This window comes from Melopsittacus undulatus, chromosome 3, assembly GCF_012275295.1.
Source record: "Melopsittacus undulatus isolate bMelUnd1 chromosome 3, bMelUnd1.mat.Z, whole genome shotgun sequence".
Classification (NCBI taxonomy): Eukaryota; Metazoa; Chordata; class Aves; order Psittaciformes; family Psittaculidae; genus Melopsittacus; species Melopsittacus undulatus.
Genome location: NC_047529.1, coordinates 63,459,310 through 63,483,289, shown reverse-complemented (window position 1 = coordinate 63,483,289; position 23,980 = coordinate 63,459,310). Strand labels below are relative to the sequence as shown.

Here is a 23,980-nt window from a genome sequence, read left to right as displayed (position 1 = left end):
TTTTCTCAACCATGTCATGGGGCTGTTCATGTGTTGTAAGCAGAACTTTTTCAGCTGAATCAGTAACTAAAAGCATGAGTCAACCTTTGAGCTAAAGAAGGTGGCTCTTATACTATTATCTGAACTAGTCTTTTTAGGAGACAAAGACTAATGCTACCTCATGTCACTTACACAAATATTTAGCTGTTCACATTGTCTAGTGTTAAAAGCAGGGCTTTTGATATATCTGCATTTCCAGAATACTAACACAAAGTACATCTATTTAAAACAAGGAAAGGCAACAGCTCTAGAGACCTTCTTAGGGATGAGGCTGTGGGCTGTTTTTTTTGTTTAGCTTTGTTGGATTTTTTTGTTTAGTTGCTTTCTTCTTTTTTAATCTTTTTTAAAAACTGCAGTAGGTCTGATTTCTCAGAAAAAAAGTATTTCATATATAAGTTTAACTACAACAGATGTTTTCTGCTAAAAGGAAAATATCTGCTTTTCCAATGGCTGTGGAAGTATTTATCTTTCACTTCCTTTAAAGTCACTCAATCACCATGTGAAGTTCTAGGAACACAGTGTAACAGACACCAAAGCTGTTTTTCCTGAATCCACTGCTTAACAGCATACTCTATTACTAGTTATGAATATTTGTTATAAACCCTACCATTTGCCACATAGCAACTACCGTATTTTGCAGTTCAGAATGAAGAAGTTCTGCTCAAAATCATAAGCTCACACAATCACAATAGGATTTCCAGCCTCGCCAGTCATCCAGCTCCAAAACCGTTTTCCCCTAAGTGTCCCACAGAGAACTGCTGCTTGGAGGACGCTCCTGCCAATTCCCAGTTTTGTATGCTCTGGCATTTTGATGGAAATAGTTTGGTGTAAAAGAAAGTTCTTTTCCCTTTCCAGCTGCTTTTTTTTTCCACCCTTCTCATATTCTGTAATGGTACTACTATTTCTTTTTGCTGCAATTTGATAATTTATTTTTAGGTGACCAGAACTGGCAGTTCTACTCAATCTGTTGAGCAAAGCAGAGATCTCTACAAAGGCAGGGGTAACCTGACTCTGCTTACACCCTGGCCTGGCTGCATACAAAGCAGTGGTGGCCTGGAAGCAGCTGCATTAGAATGGATGTCCCCTCACTAATGTATGTATCAGTGTTTAAGTGCTGCAAAACTCTAGATCAATCACCTAGCTTCGAGCTGAGGCATGCTTCATATCCAGTCAGTCTACAGAATTGCAAGAGTCTGGTGCCAGCCTTATGGACATGTCCAATGGTATCAGAAGCACGCCCCCATCAACCCAAAACAAAAAAACAAATATAAAAAAGCAGAATTTGCTTTCTGTAGCTGGTCAGAGGCACAGAATATGCTGAGGAGAATCCTCTTGTAAAGCTGCAGCTGCTAGAGAAGAAGCAACCTCCCCATAACTCTAATGGAAGTACAACAAATCTAACGGGGTCAACTAGACATAAGCAATGGAAGGTGCAATGTAGCACTTGTGAAGAGTTAATAATGACAGCCAGAGGAAAAATACAACCTGGTACCACAGTCTCAAATATAAATTGGTGTCCCAAATTTATTTCTGTACAAGTCACAGAAAGGGTTTTATAACCCACTCTTCTGGCCAAAGGAGCTGTTTTGGTGCCTCTCAGCAGGACTTGCCAGATACAATTTCAGTCATGCATCTGTCAACAGAAGCACTGTGAAATACTTCATGTAGGTCATGTAGGCTTTGGACCTGTCAGCCCTGCCAGCATTCCTTTGTTGACTCCTATTTGCTGCCACAACCTTATTTCTACCTTAGCCTTTCCTGTTTAAACTCATTTTCCAGCTGAAAAATACACTTCAGACTAATTTAGCAGACTATCCCAATAGAAAACCTTTGACAAGTGCAGGACTTTTGTCAACATGGACAAAGTCTGGATTCAACACACTCTACTTACAGATGCAGGGGGCCAGTCTAGACATTTCCTCTGGTGAACTGTACAGTCTGTCATTCTGCTGCCCATCATTTGCAGAAGAGATGAGTTTTAGTGTGTAGAGCCTGAAATAATTTTGACACTACTCCTAATTTTGCTTTTGAAAACAGCCTTGTTCTGAAGCACAGCAAATTAATTGAGATCTACACGTAAAAGCATTAATTAATTTTCAAAAGCTTACTACATTTTTAAAAATTGCTTTGGAAAAGAGAGAAGAAAAAAGAAGATACTTGAAAAAGCAAAGATTCTGATGCACCTAAGGTAAAGTCTCAAGAACAGTTCAAGGAATGTTCCTCCTTTGATAAGGAAAAAATGCTCCTCTGTCTTTTGAATCTGGAGATGAAGATATTAAAATAAAAATTATACAGAATAAACAGAATTTTTACAAAGTTTTGCTATACCTCTTCTAACAATCATAGTTCTCTCTTGAATGTCAATTAGTATGAAAGTTGAATTTTAAGGTCAGGAATTAGTTGAACATTTTCTTTGTAATTTCATAATTTTGTCTGAATTCATTTTTTACCTCACTTTTCCAAAACTACTGCATATTTTATTATAAAAAAATAATTTAGGATTTTTATACATGGCCTGAAAATAGTTGTTGGAAACAAATACTGAAGACAAGGTGGTGGTAGGTAACTCTTAATCTCCAAATATATAGAATCATAGAATGACAGAATAGTTAGGGTTGGAAAGGACCTTAAGATCATCTAGTTCCAACCCCCCTGCCATGGGCAAGGACACCACACATTTCACCACGTCACCCAAGGCTCTGTCCAACCTGGCCTTGAACACCGCCAGGCATGGAGCATTCACAGCTTCCTTGGGCAACCCATTCCAGTGCCTCACCACCCACACAGTAGAGAACTTCCTCATATCCAAACTTCCCCTGTTTAAGCTTTAACCCATTACCCCTTGTCCTATCACTACAGTTCCTAATGAAGAGTCCCTCCCCAACATCCTTATAAGGTCCCCTTCAGATACTGGAAGGCTGCTATGAGGTCTCCATGAAGCCTTCTCTTCTCCAGGATGAACAGCCCCACCTTTCTCAGATGTCTTTTATAAAAAAGCATATTTGTAAAAATTATTTTCGCAAATCTCTTATCCAATTTGTATACTTATATACAGTTTACGCAGACATATACATGTATATATTAATAGCAATATATATGGTGTATCATAAAACCAAAATATGTATCATCTCCAACAAGCGGAATGGTGACAGGATAAAAATCTGATCAAAAGAGAGATGAAAATGGCACCATTGAACTAATTTTTAAAGCAGTATTTGGGAGAGAAAAGTGTTCTCAAAATACTACACTAAGAAAAATAAAGTTGCTTTGGAGATACATGACAGATTATATGTCTAAAGTAGCCATCTATGACAGTTCCTGATGCTTAAGATTCCCCCAAAACAAGGACATATAGTTTTACAAAGTTCAGTTCTCCTTGCATACTAAAATATTCTAAAATAGAATTCACATTTAAAAGCAAAGAAAAAAAAACAAATCATCAAAAAGAAGCTCCCCTATTTAGCACAAAGCAGGAATGCTCCTGAGAATCAGGATCAGTGTGTGAAGCAACCAGTTACCTCAACTAAGTAAGGGCTAGGACATAATGCCCTGAAAGACTGGGCAGAAACAGAAGCTACTGTGCAAACTTCTTTGGCTTGCCTTATGACAGAATTAATTATTGTAATGACCTGCTCTGGCTTCAACCACTGAAAATATTTTAAATTATGCTTTGCTCAAGGAAGAGTAAGTTGGAGATGCATATTAAAACTCCAGAGAATTACTGGGAAACCTGGTAATGATTTCTCCAAAAGCAAGAAAGCTCTTCAGTCTCACTGAGTTTAAATAAAATTGAAGAAAAAAAGGGAGTGAACAACTGCAAGAAGAAACCCGAAACAAGTGGCGTGTCATAAAAATATCCGTATTTGTTTCCTACTGGAAGAAGCTCCTGTCAAGTTAATGGACATAAACATGAATGCCCTGAATTCCAAAGCTGACTTGATCAAGCAGACAGCAATCCTGGACTGCCATCACAGCAGAAACATTTCATCACAAGCCTGAGTCACTCAGGCAGCTTCTGGGAGCTAATTGCCAAGAAGCAGGTTTTTCTTTTTAGCATGCATACAAGCAAAATGAATGAGAACTTTAAAACTTAGGTTTTGTCCAGTACATCCAGGCTAACACTCAGACTCAGATGACTTGCTGAACAGGAAAGATGCTATTTAAGGTGAGACTGACACAAAATTCTGCTCTCAGACAGCATGACAAATTGTAAAAACCAAATTAGAAAATCCAGAAATTTCACCTAGAGTAGGTGGTGACTCTTTCTGAATTTTCAGGATTGCTGGCTTTTGTCTCAGCTTGCATTTTTATAGGAATATATTTTAAAATGAGTCAATGGACAGATGGACCAGCATCTTCAGTGGTCTAATGCTAAATACTGAGTTTCAGATAGAATGTTTTTGAAGACATGGAAAATATCACCTAAACTATGTGCTAGTTGAATTACTCTATTTAAAAGCAGCTATTCTATGTCAATATGGTCAGACAATTTGCAGTCAGAATACAGTGTACAATGCAGCAGTTTCTTGCTACCTATCTAAAGCCTCTATTCTAGCCACTTCAAAAATATATTTTATTCTCTGGGTATCATTTTTCAAAAAAGGACTCACATCCTACTCATGCAGCTTGGCTTCAAGGAACCCCTACCTGATGTATGAATATCAAGAGCTGATACCAGGAGCAGCAACAAATTATTCCACACATGCCTTAGATGGAACATAATAAATTGTGCAATGAAGCAACAAATACACAGAGAAGCAGACAGCAAAGCTAAATAGCTGAAAGATGGAAAGAATGCATAGAAAGAACTACTGAAAGAGTAAGACTTCATTACTAAAATTTATTCCGTGCATGTTTTATGTATGAAATGCGCAAGTGTTCACATTTCTAGTTAAAAGGTAACTTTCTTCTCCATTTACATCCACTTGCACCAGCCCAGAGAGTCTTCAGAAGATGAAATCCTGCAGCTCTAAAAGGAATGAAAACGCGTTCTGATATGGTGTTGAAAAGAGGACAGCTTGAAACCAAACATGTTTCCTTTTTGCTTGTTTACAGTTTCCCATCTTGCCTTTTGCAAACTTTGGAAAGCAACTTTCAAGAACTGACAGGCTGAGAAAAACATCAGCAGCTGAGTGGAGGAAAGGGAAAGGGCACGTGTTCTTAAAATGTATTATTTCAATATTAATTATATCCTACTAAAAACAATTAAAAACTACAAAGCAAAACAAAGCAACAAAATCCTTTGTAGATTCATATCAACAAAAGAATTAAATTGTTTATAAAGATAAGAATTATTCACTATAACAGCATCCCCATGGATATGGTAGTGTCACCATCACTGGAGTTTTTCAAGATGCAACCAGACAAGGTGCTACATAATCTCACCTAGGCTCCCTTTCCCACAAAAGGCTGAACCAGACGATCTTCTTAAGTCCCTTTTAAGCTGGGCTGTTTTGTGTTTGTATGATTCTACTGATTTCTATAATTCCACATCAGAATCTTCTGTTGCTGCAATGTGTCCCTCTATGCTCCCAAAACCAACAGATAAAGAATCAGTATGGATCATAGATACAACAGCACATAAGTTTATGCACTTGTTAAATGCCATTTAAATTACTTTGCATAACAGAACACTTCTGAAATAAGATTTTACATTTTGCCACAAGACTAAAGGAAGCAGTACAAGCAGAATGTTTCTGCCAGATTTCAGTTTTCCAGCAGTGTTGACACCCCCTACATGACTAGTCTAACTATATTTTCCCTTAAAGTACCTGCAAACTATCAGTGCACAAACAAAACACCTGTTCTAAATTACATGAGAGTTTCAGGGACAGAGTACTACATGAAGGCCTCAGAGGGAGGAGTCTGCCAAAAACTTAGCATAGTTCACATAAACATCCTGCGGTCATCAGCAAAGCCCAATGTGGAATCCCACTCTGAAAACTAATGTACACAGGACATACCAGAAAAGATCTGGATTTAGACAGCTATAAAAAGGAACCAGGAGCAAAATATGCTAGTAATGTTAATTTTACTTTTACTTACCAATGCATAAGTAAGCAAACACATCCCACCACAGGTCTATAGACTCAGGAGGTCTATTTTCTGAAACAATAAGCTCTCTCTGAATGACCTAACATGCATTCTTAGTGACCTAATATTTCAATGGCCAAACAGTGCTATGTTTAGGTCCTGAAAAAAAGGAAGAATGTTTGAAGATGCTCTGCTTTATATAAAAGTATTCCAAGCTTCTAAATGAAAGGTTTTTCAATCCAAAAACCAAATTTCAAATCTCATTTCTGTAACTTCGACTGAATTTGCAAATGGATCTTCTGTTTGTAAGGATCCTTTTTTGATTCTACTGCATCTTAATTGAATACCGAAGTTTATTTCCCACTTACCTCAAAATGGAATCTGCAGCTTGTGGGAGGACAAATCTCTGCACTATTTGAATAGTTTGTGCTAGGGAAGACAGCCACTTAAATTACACCCCTCTTCATTTCTGTCTGAAGTGAAGCCATAAAGAACTCCCAAGATACTTGGAGCAGATATTCAGTACAGATCTTGCTCAACTCCCACTCCCTTACATTTCAATGCTATTGCTGCAATGATCAGATATATTCCCCAGACAGTCAAAATATTTAAAAAAAAAAAAATTAAAGCTCTAATCAGAAACAGAACTGATGTAATTTGGACAACAGACTTTCTTTGCCAAAGGTTTTCTAAAGTTGAACTTCCAGCACTGTAAAGAGCTACTACATCCAATCAGTAATGAGAATAAAATGAAATTATAGCAGTTTCATACTTAGACTAGTGAGTTTCAAACCTGTCACAACAGTATGATACATAGCAAAATGAGTGCACTCATGGGTATGCCTAAGATGCAAATGCACAATACACAACATCAAATTAATGTAGATGGAGATTGCTCATTCCCACAACAGCTTGGAGCACACTGCAAGCCAACCACAAGCATTTACCTTCCTTTCCCTCTGATTTGTAGCAGCTCAACAGAGGTTGAAGCCAGAGTACTGAGTAAAACTGTTTCAGCTCTTCAGCACTAAGATTCAACAGTCTATGTACACCCAGAAAGGCTGGGTTCAGGCCTAGTTGAGGCAGTTTAATTTCCAGTTCAGCTGTGCCCAAAGACTATTTATTTCTCTTGAATTTGTTACACAGGCTTACATTCACGTAGTATGGTGAACTACTTAGAGATCTTCTGATCTTTGATCAGAAAGCAGATGAGCTGAGCACCAGGCATTGCAGTGTCCTCCCTCCTCTTCCTTCATCTGTTACTAAAGAAACCCACAGGTTCTGCAAGAATTCCTCAAGAAAGATGTTCCATGAGCTAACCATGAAATTCAGACTCCATATCACTATCTAGACTATGTGGCATAGATAAATCACTCCTTCCTTCCATGTCCCATTTCCTATCCTATATGACTCTCTCACTCCCATGTCAGGGTCCTAATTCTTTATCATGGTTACTGCAGATTGGTGGCAGATTTCCAGCATGTAAGAAGATCTTCCTTGAAATCTGGTGTCAATCTTCTGCTGTAGCACATGTCATTGGCAGCAGCTGCTGACAGCAGAGCAGCCTCCTTGTTTCTGGACCATGAGCAAAAAGGCGTCCTAGAAATTTTATCTATATCCCTAGCTAAGCTAAAGCCAGAGAAATCGTTTCAGAACAAAAACTGGTTATGGGTGACAAATCACACAGAAGAAAATGGCTTGTTTGTTAACAAATCAGATGTGACCTGGCATTTGTGGATTCAGTTCCTTGCCCCTCAACTTCCTTGATTTTTAGTAAATCCGCTGAGGCTTAAACAGATTCACATTACAGCAATTTAACCACACACAATCCAAGCAGCCATTACCTTTTCACAGCTATACTCTTAAGCTGTGACAATTAGAAAGTCAAAGGTGCAGTCAATTTATTGTGAATGTTCAGAAAAGTCTAATGGCTTCAGTGGAACCTGCACACCTAAATTTAAGAGTAACACACTCAAAAAAATTCTGCTTCCAAAGTTACCCACTTTTACTTCTGTACACAGCAGAAATAAATCAGGCTTTTCTGAATTAATTCTGTGGAGATCCTTGCTTACACCTCACCATCAATGGGTGCAGAAAGCCATCTAACATCACCTCCAGCAGGAATTCAATTTTTAGTTTTATTTTTCCACCACTATCTTTCTTTCAGTTTTCAAATCGTTGAATGTGAGAGCCTACTGGTTAAAGTACTAAAAAAAAAAATTCATCTTTCACATTCATGTCATTTTTCTCCTATGAAATGCAAGAGACATTGAAGCCTGTAGATTTGACTGAGGTAATACAGTGTCACCTATAAAGCTTTTCAACCCTGATGCATTTTCTGTAATAACAAAAGCAGCCATTTAATTAGCATTTTATTAGAAGCAGGTAATTATGACTTTATGACAACGTAATGCTTGTAAAAACCTAGTCTCAGCTAAGTGAAACAAGACCCAGCCCTATTAATAAACATCAGGAACAATTAGGCTCCACGGACTCAAGCTTATTTTGCATAAGGGAGAGAGTACAGAGAGTTTAAATGGAATCACAGAATCAGTAAGGTTGGAAAAGTCATTGAAGATTGAATTCAACCACTAACCTAGTTCTATCAAGTCCACCACTAAACCATGTTCCTAAGAACCATGTCTACATGTCTTTTAAATACCTCCAGCAATGGTGACTCCACCCCTTCCCTGGGCAGCCTGTTCCAGTGCTTGACAACCCTTTTGGTGAAAAGGTTTTTCCTAATATTCAATCTAAACCTTGCCTGGTGCAACTTGGAGCTGTTTCCTCTTGTTCTGTTACTTGCTACATAGAAAAGACTAACATCCACCTGGCTGCAACCTCCTTTCAGCTAGCAGTGAGTGACAGCACAGTGAGTGATAAGGTCTCCCCTCAGCCTCTTTTTCTCCAGGCTAAACAAGTTCAATTCCCTCAGCCACTCCTCATAAGACATGCACTCACCACGCGCATACCCACCCATATGCATATCCACCAACAGAACTTTTAAAGTTTCAATAAATAAAACCAGCAGTATCTAAAATGCCAGACTTAAAGAAGCCAAACAAATCCCTTATTTTTAAAGTGAACTCAGACAACTTCTATTTAAAGTCTATATTTCCCCAACACATACAACTTTTGCACCTGTTTTTAAACAGTACAGTTTGAAAACAACTGTGCCAATTGTCCAAACCACAGCAGGTACCAAGGTCAATGAATGAGACGATTCAGCAGGCTGACTACCTGCTCCAGTAGGTACACTAGAAAAAGTAGCTGTTACACCTATTTTTCACCAACTATTTGGAAGATTCCCCTAATTATGGGATACCTTAGGAAGCTTCTTGAACTTTTTCACCTTTGGGAAAATAGGAGTGGTTCCCACCCTTCTTTTAACATGATTTCTACTTTATTCACTATGGTCCAGGGGAGTCTGACAGGAACCTCAAGTCCAGCAGGCAGAGAGGCAGAAAATGATACTAAATAATCTAATAAAAATCAGAGTAAAATAGAGCATGAATTAAAGAAAGCATTAAGATACTCATCCCTATTCCTTCTCAGGAAAATACTACTATCTAGCATTGTTATGCATTTATGTGAATGCTCTTTTTACTGTTCTATATCAGGTTTATCAAACAAGAACATCAGGAACTTACTAAAAAAGAAAGAACACTTGAAGTAATCTTTAAAGACCAATTATGTATTTCAGGTGTTTAAAAAATCATTTAACAGATCCTGTGAAATTATCTGGACCTGTGGAAAACAAGTCTCCCTCCTTCCATCATTCCCAGGAAAGCCTGACTGCATTTTAGTCCAAATCAAATTATTGCTTAATTCGGCTTACAGAAAAGCTTCATAAATCAGTGTACTGACACAACAGAGGGCAGTCAGCATCAGGCAGAAAGCAGAAAATTAGCATCTCCAGCTAGAACGAACTGGAAAACTATTTACCTGGGTATGTTTAAGCCACTCTAGAAACAGTTTTGTGGAACCCCCTTGTCAAAATCAAAGTAAAATTTTTGTATTTGCTTAGGCTATTCAGTGGTCAGGTCTCTTTTTTTTTTTTTTCCTAAACTGTGCACAAATTTAACTGGATACTTCTCCCCTCCATCAAGAGGATGCAAAGTCCTGCCATCACCTGCATGTTTACACTTTTAAACAGATCTAGTGACAATCCAAAACTTTAAACGTACAAATATTTACACGACCTAATCAGAAAAGCATTTGTGGGAGAAGGGATTAATATCAATATATAAAAACAGCTTTGTGTTTTCAGGATTTTGAAAACTAAGCAGTTTTCATTTAAAGCCACATATCTGAGTTGCAAATTAATGCATATATTTGAACAGAATTTGTTGTTTTCACAAGGGAGGGATGAATAAAAATGAAGGAGGAATAAGGTCATCCCAGCAGCACACCCAAGGCACTGGAAAACAACTTTCCTAACAGCAGTACTTCTGTTTGGTATTTTTTACTCTAGTATCATAAATTCTCTAAGACGGGTGAAGAATAATGAAATTAGGCCACAAACACAGTGTTGTTAGAAAGCATTTATACTACCTGACTCTGAGGAATAATCAGTGTATAATCAGAAATTCAGGTCAGTCTCAAAGCTTTCTCTATAGCCTAGGTGGGATACATATTTTCCTGAGGTTTCAGCATGATTATTCAGTGTCTCTGCAAGTTAACTCAGAATACAAGTATAAATATTTAACTGGGTGTCATCTATTTAAATATACTGTTATACTAGAGCTCTTGTGATCAACAAGATCAACAACCTGAGCTGAACAGAACAAACTGGTCAGCAGTCAGTTCTGCTGTGCCAGAATAAATACAGACCATCTTTCCATTACTACTTGAAAGCAGGACATTTATTCAACCACAATTACAACTGTTAAAAGAATAAGGACTTCAAATCTATAAAAAGACCAGTACAGATGTGTAGTAGTAGCACAGATTCTTTTGTTTTGTTTCGAAGAGCAAATTCCTATCGTGTCTCAAAATATGAATACAGATAGGACTGCACAGTCCTGCAGATTACCTCAACAAGCCTCTATGAATTACTAAGTACAACACACATTCTGAAACTCAAACCCAATGTAAATAATTTATTTTGCAATTAGCAAGGTAAATATTTTCCTCATCAAGATGTTTTCTAGTCCCAGGCAGTCCAAGTGGTAGCATAGCAAAAGAAAACACCCTCCATATAAAGTAACAGTAATTACAAAAGTAACAACAACAAAACCAATCTAACAAAAAAAACTCAAACCAAATCAAATAGATTTCACACAGCTACTGAATTCACAAATTTTCCCACTTCCCATTTCTTTGCGTTCATTTGACTGTGAGCAGCAAGCTAAAAACCCTCTGTATTAGTTTTTCCCATTAAGGTACAGTGGAACACTTCTTCGGCACTCCTCTTGAGGGTTTACCTGGTTGCTATAATGGGAGTGTTCACTCACCACTGTGTGATGGAAAGGGAGAGAGAACAGTTTTAAACCATGGTGTTGAGATGATTTAGGAGTTTCCAGAGTGTAATAAAGTGCATTGTAAAACAGAAAACAAAATTACTCCTTTAGTTTCATGGTAGGCTTTCAAACTCCTCTTAGAAATTATTAAGGACTGTTCTCTGAGAACTTAACAGTGGAGACTGGAGAATTTCTTCACCAGAGATGGTGCTACAAGCTAATGTCCCAGGTTCATTAGGTTACCCTAGTTTAACAAAAATAATAATTATAAAAAAAGAAAAAACAACCAGGATTAAGACTAAAATTATTAAAAATTAGACAAATTCCAAGTTAAAGCTGTGAATTAATGCTTTCAAAGAACCCACATTTATATGCAACTAAGCACATCTAAGTGCTTAGATGGTGCAAAAATCAAGATCACAAAGTCAAAACAAAAAATCCAAGCACATTCACACTGAAAATCCTCAGCATCAGGAAAATATATAGCCAGCTCCCAACTACTGCAAGGACCTAGCTCACATTTACTCTGATTTTTGCTTATTCTGGGACATAACTCCAGTCACATTGTGAGTAACTTGCAGAATTTGGAGAAAGACAGTTCCCATTTCCCAAAAAATGGTGTCACCTCGGTATTACACATGTTTTCACTGACTGTGGTAGTAAGACACTGAAGCAATAGGGGGTTTGGAAAGCATGTGCGAGTGCATGCTTTCTAACAACATCCAACAAACTGAACACTCGGTCAGCAAATATGACAAAACTGCAGACGGCTGCAAATGACATTCAAAACTCTGTGATTTCAGTACTTCACATAGTCCAGAAAAACTCTATTTTGAGTCTTTTTATTGCAATTAAGCATAGGACTTAAGCTATCCCATTGTCATAACACCTACCATGGCTACCTTAACAAGAGAAGAAGCAGCCAATACATAACTAAAAAGTAAGTTCATTACAGTAGTGGGACAGGGGGAGCAGCAAAGATCAAAGACACCTTCATTTGTAAGCAAAGACAACCTTCTAAATGCATAACTATAAACCAAAAATATCTGAATGTTTATACTTTGAAAACAGGTATGCAAATAACCTTTCTTGTTTAACATGTGCTGTTACTGTAAATAGATATACACAAGAGTGTCTACTGCATGTATTTTCTCATGTGCAAGTATATACCAAAGCCTCCCTTTCATATGCATGCTTAGAGCTAAATGTGTGCTAGCACTCTGCCAATAGGAAATGTCCACAGCAACAGGGGAAACACAAAAGCAGTGAAGACCAATTCTACTTCAGTTTCCCATACCCACAAAAAACAAAACCTCGAATCAAAGAATTAGCAGTAGATAGCACAATAGGGTGGAGCTTATGGTAAACACAGGGACAACAGGTTTGCCTGTATATACGTTTTGACCCTACAATCATCCCTATTTATGCAGACACACAGAGATAATTCATCTTCCTGCCCAGAAGGAGGCAAGGCAGGAAGTGAGGCTCCTGGGCAAATATCAGTGTACATTACTGATGCTTTTGTAACCTAAGTGTGCCTGCTTTGAGTATATTTATGAGTTAGGCTAGAAATTAGCATGAAACTGTACATGTATAAACCTGTTGCCTGCTGTTCTTAACTTTCTTAACCAAATACTATCAAATTAGCAACAACCACACTTCCCACTGAGGGCTGTGTATTTAAATGTTTTAAAATCAAAAGCTATTTTTGGATTTATGTGAACCAAAAAAAGGGGCTGGAGTTGCATTTCTTCAAGGAGGAAATAAACTCTATGCCCACAGACTTGCTGCCTTTGTCAAATGTGGATGACTGGATTCTCTTTTGAATTTAGAGACTAATTTTTAAATGAAGCACTTTGACAAGTTACACAAACAAGTTGAGGACAAAGCCTCCTTCTCCAAAAGATTAAAAAGAACTGAATGCACATAGGGAGAGTAGAAATGCCAGCTCAGACATACAAGCATTCTCTGAAAACCACTGACCAAATTGGGCCTCCAGGCTTAATGGAGAAAGCAAGTTTCAGTCTGAAGACCCCTGCCGCAGAAAGGGTTTATTAACAAAAACGGAACATAACGTTGTTTAGAGGATGGTTAGGAAGAACTGTTCAACAATACATTAAATAAATTATTGTAGCAGTCAAAGTCACAACATTAATACAGCCCTCTAGTAAAACAAGGTATTAGCACAATTGTAAGCAGAATAAACTTGATGGTCCATTGGTCTCTTTCAGTACAGTCACTTGTGTTCTAGGATATTTGCCATAATACATAAAAGCCAAAAAAGTTGAAGAGTGTGGAACTAAACAAAGACACAAAGCAGGTAAAATTCAGCCCACATTAACCTGTCATTCCACAGGACAGCCATGCAGTTCAGGGCCACCAGCCCTGTCTTCTGGTCAGAACTCACATTAATGAATGTTATTTATTAGTATTCCTATAACACAACATACTAATACTCTTGCCTAATTACAGTATTTCTACAGCTGGCATTAGGATACGGGTGCATGCATGTTCCTCTGCAAAGATATTGCTTGTACTTCACCAAAAGGCTTCCAAGACAACTTCTACAACTGGTATAAATTAACTTGGAAAATAAATACCTGCTTACTTCATCAGGACAGTAACTTGTAGCACATGTTCATCTTTCTTTGGTAACAACACACATCATTCATCTTTGTTTTCCACTAATCTTTGGTGCTAGGGAAACAAAGAATTTCAAATACATAAAAAAAAAATAATTCCTACAAGACTGAATACCATATAACAATGTCAGAGGATTCTAAAACTGGCAAAGAAGTTATAATGCACAGATGATTTATATGTAGGCATTTCTGCTGTGATTTTTTGATAAAAGCAAAGTTATATTTAATTCTACAGTTTCACCATAAAAGAGAAAGGTTTGTTTCTTCTCTCGTATTTTGCCCTTTGATCTTACGTTTCAGAGTCCCAAACAATTCAAGGACTGAAAGCTATTGCCTATTTAGTCCTGAACATTAATCAGTGATGCTGAAAGACTCTAAGATTCCATTATTTATTCAAAAAAGAAATTAAAATGTGTTGATACAGTCTATTAAGCAAGAATGGTTTAGCAATCTTTCTTAATAGCTAAAACCTGTTTATAATCTGAAAAAAAAAGATAAGCTGTGATCAAGCTTGATCCACCAACACTAAAACAGCAGTTCAAATTTAAACTGAAGCTGTTAAATAGAAAAAGTACAGCAACAACTACATTTGATTGAACAAACCTCCAGAAAAGCTCAAAAAATCTCCTTCAGCCCAAAACATCAGCTTGTATCACACTTGTAAATTTAAGCAGTATGGATTTCAACGTATTTGTTATAACTAGAGACAATGATGTTTTCATTGTGTAAGGTAAGCTTGCATTTCAAGAATTCATGATACAGAAACATTACGTCCAGAATACATCATATATGTAGTACTGCTCCTCCAGCATCAAAACAGAAGTCTAGGAATATAATGTGAAAATGAAAATCTCTTAAAATAATAACTGCTTAAAAATAATCTTCAGGTTCTCACATAGCTCCCTTATTAACATCTTAGTTGATTTTAAGTTCTCCACTCATATCCCAATGAAATTTAGTGAGGTTACTCCCGAAAGTAACAGCCCACCAAAGTTCAAAAGGTATACTTCTTTCCTTAAAACATTTACAGAGAAATCCAAATGAAGCACTTAGAATTACCATCCTTACTTACAAGTTCATGATTTTTTCCAGTGTTACCTTTCTCAGTTCTAGAAACAGAGAGGCTGTAGAATTTTACAAAATACAAGCTATGAGCAATATAATTTCAACAATAAGAAATCCAAGGGAAGAAGGAAAAAACAACAACAAAAAATGTAACAGGATCTGGGATGACTGCCCAAAATAGCTTCCCCCACCCCTAAAAAACACATATGCACACAGATAATTACTGCTTACTGATTTTGGGGGAGGAGCTTATGACCAACTGTCACCCAAATAGGGGAAAAATTGTATAAAAGCTCAAGGGTGACACCTGAAGTCATCAGCTTCTGCTCACTCACCAGTGGCAGAAGAACCCTTCAATAGAGGAGGATTAACAGTTTTACCACTCTCCATTGGAGCTCTACAACATTTTGGTATGTCATGATTTCATTTCATTCGATTTAGCTTTAAAGGTAACTTCTGCAGAATACATGTTGTCTATGTGGGGAAGGAAGGGGGTTGATATTTAAGGGCCAGTGTTAGCATCCTTAGTGCCACTGAGGCTATTTGAAAGGCTGCAGATAAAAGCCAGATGTGAGATTTTTGCCACTGATGCTGAAAGAGCAAGGATTCTGTGCTTCATTTACTATAGCATTACACAAAGGCAATAAAGTCATGGTAGACAGTATATGTATTTCCACTGAAAAACTTTCCTTCATTTCAGTAATTCCGATTTACGCAACTCCTGAATTTACTTTTGGAGCCCTAAGTAACTAGGAAAATAACCAGTGTTTCTGAAACAGTGATTTCTAATAGGCTGGCATCTATTATTCTTTTCCTAAGAGTGAGACTATTGCCTCTAAGCTATCATGATTCAGAGTGATAGCAATACTGTTTCCCTTTTTCTTAGAGAATTTTTCACAGCTAGTGAAAGCAGGAGGAAGTAAGCATAAAATAACATTACTTTTAATACCAATACTTTAAGAAAACTTTTTATTCATGCACAACAGAACTGAACAGCTTTTCTTTATAACAACCTTTTTCTCCTCTTTCTAACAGAACAGAGTTGGAAACATGTATCTACAAATATCCTTACTGTTGCTGTTCTGTCTGAACGTTGTCCATGGTAGCGATGGATATTTTTCTGAGCAATACCAGAAACAATCCAGCATCAAGGGGCCACATTTCTTACCATTCAATGTAAAAAGTCAAGGTAAGTTTACTGTTGTTTTGATAATAAACTAACACAATTATTTCTAGTGGGTCAAAACACTAAAACCAAAAAGCTGATGGTTTAAACAATCAGTTGAACAATAGCTCATTGTTTACACTCTTCATATTCAAATTTTACTAACAGTTTAGGTTTATTACAATAATTTCATCACTGCAAAAGGAACTGGCAGTTGCTGGGCAGCTGCCTCCCATTGATAAAGATGCACACTTGTCAGTTTTTTTTGGGTTTTGTTTTGCTTTTTTACACAATAATCATTAAAGGCATATAGAGCAGAAGCAAAAATCACAGCTACAGATCTTATCCTCAGTAGTGGGAATAACACAACATGGTTGTGCACATAATTATGTACAACAATTATCAAATTTCTTGATTCAACAGAGATTTCTAACAATAGATCTGTCATCTACAGTATTGAGAAAGAACTTTCACGTCCTGTCATGTCATCTCAAAACAGACTGTTGGTGTGAATGTAAATATATATTGAATATCAAATGGCCAAATGAAGACCTGTTTGAAGTATAGAAAGGCAAAATAAGTTGTTATATAGTCACAAAAATGTCATAAATTTCTACATAGTTTTTAATGACTTATTTAAGCTTATACTTTAACTATCAGACTAATCTTGTAGTAATATAACAATTGTAGCTTTATTATAAAAAAGTTAATTTCATTAATAAGTCATATGGCAGATTGTATAGGCAATATATAATTGCAATGCATTGTGACATCATATTTCTGGGTATCTCCTCTGTCCTAATAAGTTAAATGGGTGGCTATACTTAGTGTTTGAAACTGAGTTCTGTTTAATTTTCCCGCTTAGGCCAAAATACTTCTTTTAAACTTGAAATCAAAACTTCTGACTTCCTAGTTACTGGTTTTATTTCATGAATTGTCCCCCAGAGTATGACCAGGAGTCTCAATTCATAATCACTATTGCTGAAATTAAGAGAACTGAATCTTCCTTGTAAACATTCAACTCTTCCAACCAAGAACAACATTATTTTCTTTCAGACGTCAACAGGCTGTTCAGAATAGCTTTCACTTTTGCTGCATCCCACCTGCTTTTGGAGGCAATATATACCTGGGCAGAAATGAGGAAAGGGAATGAGGGACTTGAAAAATAGCATTTGCAAATATGCTTCTTTTCAACAGAAAAAGAACATTTTAGGCTGTTATCTGCATTAGAAAATAGGGTAGCAGAACAGAAGCAGATCTAGAGAGCAGAACAGTTATTACTCAGGACATTGCATCCACACTACCTTCATTTAGTTTTTTATTCAGAACAGCTCTAGTTTGATCCTAAGGACTAGATGCTTATGAGCAGCACACATTGAGTCAAAAGTCCCAGCCCTGGTCTCACCCGACCAGCTCCGGTACACATGCTCTAAGAACACTCTGCTTTTAAGAACTAAGTGAAAGCATTATGGCTGCAAAACTTAACTCCAGAATGTTCTTCTGGGCTGTACCAAAATACTCCATTTCATCCATTGCATTCAGCATAAGGACTCACAGATCAAATTTAGGTACACATACATAAACAGCTACTCTAAGGATTTTCTAACTGGAATTCCCACTGACTTAAAGTTGCATTTCCTCTCTCTCCCCTCATTAACTTTTCCTGGTGTTTTTTCATTACTTTATTCAGAATAATTTACATATTGATATTATTTATAACTGAGAAGTATTATATCTACATGTGAAAACTGCAGACCTCAAAAGCAGGCACAGCCTACAGTTTTAGTGATGTGAGAGTCCAGTAATTTAAAACTGCTTGACAATTTTCATTTGGAGAATAAGTATAAAAATGGAGGACTGGAAAACCACTGCTATTCTGCAGTCTCAAAAATAAACTATTGATCTGGAAAATCTGATTACGAGTTTTTGGAAGAGTTTAAAGAAGGCAGGCTGTTAAGAGATCACAATTTCAAGTCTGAGATGATCACAGAAGAATAAAATAGGAGACTACAGAACCAAATTCATCTAACTATGATCTAGTGAGTTCTACATGCAAATAGCATACAGCAAGCTTTTCATCTTTTCATACAGCTTACTTTTCTTACCTGGCCACCAGACACTGGCTTCTAGAGATTTAGTTACCATTAAATTCTCTTTTTGTTTTGTACAGCTTTATCAAAAAGCAGCTTGGAACTAAAATTTCATTCTAGGCCCAAACTAGTGACTCAGGACAACATGTAATAGATCAGACAATTTCTGTTGGCAATCAAAACCTATTAAAGCTTCATTTAATTTGGTGAAATTGTTTTAACAGTTAAAAAAAAAACAACCAACAACAAACTCTTGTTCTTGATAGCTATCCAGTCAGAATATACTTTGCTTTCTGAATGCATTTACTTTTATAATTTCTTTTGTTTAAATTACCAGGATATAACTTTTAAACCAGTAGCTCCTTGGCTTGAAATCTCTGAAAAGTCCCAGTTGAGAATAATCATTGAATTAAATCTAACTGTTCAGCAGTGCTTAAAGAAGCTGTTATTGTAGGCTATGCTAAAGTCTTCACACCTAACACATAAATAAGGTTTGACTGCACCCAAAGAACACAAACCAATTTTGCATCAAGATATGTGTCAAAAATTACAGAAAAGGAGCCAACCACTACTTCAGTTTTCCTGGTAAAAATCCTACTTCATTAATGCATTCAGCTGTCCCTTCACAGACGACTTACCATTGTCTCTGGACAGCACAATTACCAGACATTTTAATCTAAAAGCAGCATAGCTTTGAAACAATATGGCTCCTCATAGAAAATCTCTTTAACATGAATACTGACAAAGGTTTTAGCATCTTATGCAAAAAAATGCAGCACCCACCACTTTGTGAAGCTAGGACTGACATCAAGTTGCATCTAAAACATGGCAAAAAGAAAGAGAACCACTTTGAAGCTAAATTCTGAAGAAATTTGCCAACAACAGGTACTCACATAAATCCTTTGCTTTGTTTTGGATCTGATGCAGTTGATATAAACCTGTATTTGTATTTTTCCCCTAATGCTTTACAACTGAAACAGCATTAGCTCAGGAACCTGCTTAGGTATTTGTATTGAAACTTTGATCTCACCTGCCTGAGTTCTCTGAGTGAATAGACAGTTTTTGAAGTTCTACTATAGATAGAAGCTATGAAATAAATTCAGAGTCCTCCAGCGCAAGCTGTTTCCTGTGATGGCAGCTCTCTTATGGCAGCAAAGAGAAAACTTGTAATGTGTAAAAAAACATTTGCATGCCACTTCTGCTACAGGGTACATGTTAATTCTGACATATGTGATGTAGTTTTAAAATTTGCCACATATAAGTCACTTCCTATATAAAAAGGAAACTAACTTGCCACCACACCCACTTGAACCTTGGAGTTCAGCACTAAGAAACTGTATAATATTAGTAAGATACCAAACACTGCACCAGACTTGTCACTGGTATTCATAATTCTACAATCTCTTTGCAGCTGAGGAGGAGACGTGTTTGCATTTCCTGTTTGTCAAGAAATCACTTTTGCTTTCTTTCTATGTGTAGGATTTTAACAACTATCTTCCTTTGCATTGTCTTAAGGAGAACGAGATAGAAAAGTGTGAAAATAAGGCAATATGCATTTGTGGGTTTTTATGCATCAGCAAAAAAGAAAATGTGTTGTCTATACTTCATTAAGAACAATTTCCCTGGCAATCTAGGAAGAAGGCAACCTCAGAGATCCAATATCAAACCACAATCAAATGTATTTCATATACACATCTCCATTATTTTTTAAAATACAATATGTATAAGAACAGTTTTCTTTATTCTTCATCTCATTTTTAGTTCATCAAGACTAGCCACAGATTGGAAAAGCAATTTATTATCTGAGAGAGAGAACAGTCATTGCATGAACATTCACATATACACACAAACGCTTCTTTCTTTTTGTAAGAGACTAAAATGCAAATGTTAGCTGATCCTGTTGCTGCTTGACTGATGTTTATTCAGAAAAAAAATGATAAATAGAATATGTTGCCACTATAAAAGACAGAAACCTCTTCCTGTATCCCTCAGTTCTTAATTTAAAAATTACATCTTAAATTAGCATTCAACATAGGCATGGTATTTTGCTCTATAATGGTGTCAATTGCTGGAAACTACTGAAGTAACCATATCCATGTTAATCTTGTATGTAATGTCCCACAAGTCAGCATCCTAATTCCAACATGAGGCTGCAAGCTTCCCCAAAGTGCACAGAAAACTAAGCAGGGAGCTTTGGTTATTCCTTTATTTGTGACATTTGGTTAAGTGGCTCCACCTGCTGTTTTGATAACTAAGAAAATTAAGTATTATTAACAGAACAAAACAATGCCAGAATTCTGACTGAAGTAAATTATCAGTTGTGACCTTGCCCCCGTGTGATTTTTTTATGACAAACAAAAGTATTTCTGACAGTATTTAAAAATACAAGATTCATATGTTACCAAAAAAAATCCAAATCAGCCATGGCCCACATCTGGAAGGGGGGATGGGGAATGGCGATAACAAAAACCTCACTACTTAAATGTAACATGAAAGCAGCTAAACCTGCACAGGAAGCTTTCTGTAACGTCAGATTCTCAGTGACCAAACAGTATCAGAAACTTGAGTTCTATGAGGTTTAAGTTAGCATTTCACATTATTTCTCCACCACGCTACAAGTCTGCACATAGTTATAGCTGCCCTGGCTGACCTGGTTTCCTCTTTTTCACAGGTGTGCAGATAAGGGGTGAACAAGGACCCCCTGGTCCCCCAGGCCCTATTGGACCAAGAGGACAACCAGGTCCAGCAGGAAAGCCAGGGTTTGGAAGTCCTGGTCCCCAAGGGCCCCCTGGTCCCCCAGGACCACCTGGATTCTCCGCGGTTGGGAAGCCTGGTGTGCCAGGTCTGCCAGGAAAGCCAGGAGAAAGAGGACTGAATGGTGAGAAAGGGGAAGCTGGACCTGTTGGGCTCCCAGGACCAAGAGGGCCACAAGGACCTCCTGGCACTCCAGGCCCCTCAGGACTGTCTGTTCCTGGCAAGCCAGGCCCACAAGGACCTCCAGGAGCTCAAGGGCCAAGGGGCCTCCCCGGTGAGAAGGGAGAGCCAGGTATTCCTGGTATAAATGGACAAAAGGGAGAGAATGGATTTGGCATTCCAGGCCGCCCAGGTAACAGGGGTCTTCCAGGCCCACAGGGGCCCCGGGGCCTCCCTGGTCCTGCTGGGGTAGGGAAGCCTGGAGAGAACGGTCTTCCAGGTCAGCCAGGTATGAAAGGTGACAGAGGTTTACCCGGTGCACCTGGAGCAGCTGGAATCCCAGGTCCCCAGGGTCCCCCAGGAGAACCTGGAGAAGTTGGCATTGGCAAACCTGGGCCAATGGGACCACCAGGAGCAGCCGGCATCCCTGGAGCCAAGGGACACCCTGGACCTGCAGGCTTGCCTGGATCACCTGGCCTTCCAGGATTTGGAAAGCCAGGATTGCCAGGGATGAAGGGACACAGAGGGCCTGAAGGTCCTCCTGGCCTTCCAGGCCCTAAAGGAGACCGAGGCCCAGCTGGTGTGCCAGGAGAACCAGGGCCTGTTGGGCCACCAGGGAACATGGGCCCTCAAGGACTCAAAGGCTTGCCTGGTGAGAACGGCTTTCCTGGTCCCAAAGGTGACATGGGTCATGTAGGTGCACCGGGATTCCCAGGGGCAAAGGGTGAACGGGGTCTACCAGGATTACAAGGAAAACCAGGATATCCAGGTGAGCAGGGTCTTGCTGGTCCTAAGGGACACCCAGGTTTCCCAGGTCCAAAAGGTGACACTGGCCACGCTGGGCTACCTGGCTTGCCTGGTCCAATGGGACCACAAGGAGTTAAGGGAGTGCCAGGGATCAATGGGGAGCCAGGTCCCAGGGGACCTTCAGGAATACCTGGTATCAGAGGCCCCATTGGCCCCCCTGGCCTGCCAGGAGCCCCTGGAGCAAAAGGTGAGCCAGGAGCACCAGGACTGCCAGGCCCAGCAGGTATTTCTACAAAAGGTTTAAGCGGACCTATGGGACCACCTGGACCCCCTGGACCTAAAGGTAACACTGGAGAGCCTGGCTTGCCAGGCCCCCCAGGTCCTCCCGGTCCCCCTGGCCAAGCTGTAATCCCACAGATGCCTGAAAGCTATGTTAAAGCAGGAGAGTCTAGGGAGATATCAGGAATGTCCTTCACAAAAGGAGTAAACCAAGCTCTCACAGGGATGCCAGTGTCTGCTTTCAGTGTCATCCTGTCAAAAGCCTACCCTGGGGCAACAGTCCCCATCAAATTTGATAAGATCTTGTACAACAGGCAGCAACACTATGACCCCAGAACAGGAATCTTCACCTGCAGGATTCCTGGACTGTACTATTTCTCCTACCATGTACATGCAAAAGGAACAAATGTTTGGGTTGCACTCTACAAAAATGGTTCCCCACTCATGTACACCTATGATGAGTACAAGAAAGGATACCTTGACCAGGCTTCTGGCAGTGCCGTCATCGATCTCATGGAGAATGATCAAGTATGGCTCCAACTGCCCAATTCAGAATCTAATGGTCTCTATTCCTCTGAATATGTTCATTCTTCTTTCTCAGGTTTCCTATTTGCGCATATCTAACAACATCCCACTTACACTGTCCTCACACTCTCTCCTTCAGATCCTTTTAACTGTGAGCTGATCTGTCATCAGCAGGTCATGCAACTTCAATTTTTCAACAGAAATGGAAAAGGGAATGAGAAGGTGGAAGAGAGTGGTTCAAACCTAACAGAATAATGTTGTATGTTTTTAGAGAATTGTCATAAGACATTTTTTTCAAAACAATCAATTGTCTGACTGAATGCAACATTAAAATTTTATGAATTAATATAATGCACCAGCTTCTCTCATTTTTGCCTTTTTTCTCTAATAATATTAATCCAAAATTTCTATCACTTCTCATAACACGTAAGTAGTCATTCCAGAACTCTAGATCACATTTCTCTATACCTGAATTAAATTAAGGTATTGTTCAAAGTAAACAGTCTCAGATACACCACGGTCATCACAACAGCTCAATAATATACTTCAGGAACATTCTGTTACCTGTCAGCTTTGCCTTTAACCTATCAGACAGGAGTCAAGAAAACAACTCTAATACAGTGCATACTGTGTCAGTTTTAATTTAGTTCTACTTTTCTTACTTACCCTGGAGAAATGTAGATTTACAAATTATTACCACTTACTGAAGATCTAAGACTTTCATGATATGAAAAAGCAATCAGATTTGGAGCCTAGAAATCCAGTAAGCTTTGGTTGATGCACATTTTGTAATCTGCAGCAACAAACTAGTTCAATATTTTTAAGCTCCTAACATTCCGCAAAACTACAATATTCAGGGTACTGTAAAAAAACTGCCATAAAATCCAGCCATCAAGACTCTATCTTCACAAGCCTACAGACACTTACAAAATCAGAACTGCTTTGCCACCCCAAAATTGTAGACAATCTTTTTGCTGTTTTTCCCTGAGCAGTTCATTCATCTAAACCACAATCATCTGG

General features: G+C 38.3%; 2 protein-coding genes across 2 annotated transcripts in view; one reads left to right on the top strand and one right to left on the bottom strand.

Annotated features, from left to right (window-relative positions):
- Positions 1-23,980, bottom strand: part of NT5DC1 (5'-nucleotidase domain containing 1) — a 126,978-nt gene that overhangs the window by 86,725 nt on the left and 16,273 nt on the right. The window lies entirely within an intron of this gene.
- On the top strand, positions 16,292-23,070 carry COL10A1 (collagen type X alpha 1 chain). The gene is made up of 2 exons (XM_005154697.3): positions 16,292-16,430; positions 21,168-23,070. The coding sequence occupies exons 1-2, from the start codon at positions 16,292-16,294 to the stop codon at positions 23,057-23,059; spliced, it is 2,031 nt and encodes a 676-aa protein (XP_005154754.2). The 3' UTR covers positions 23,060-23,070.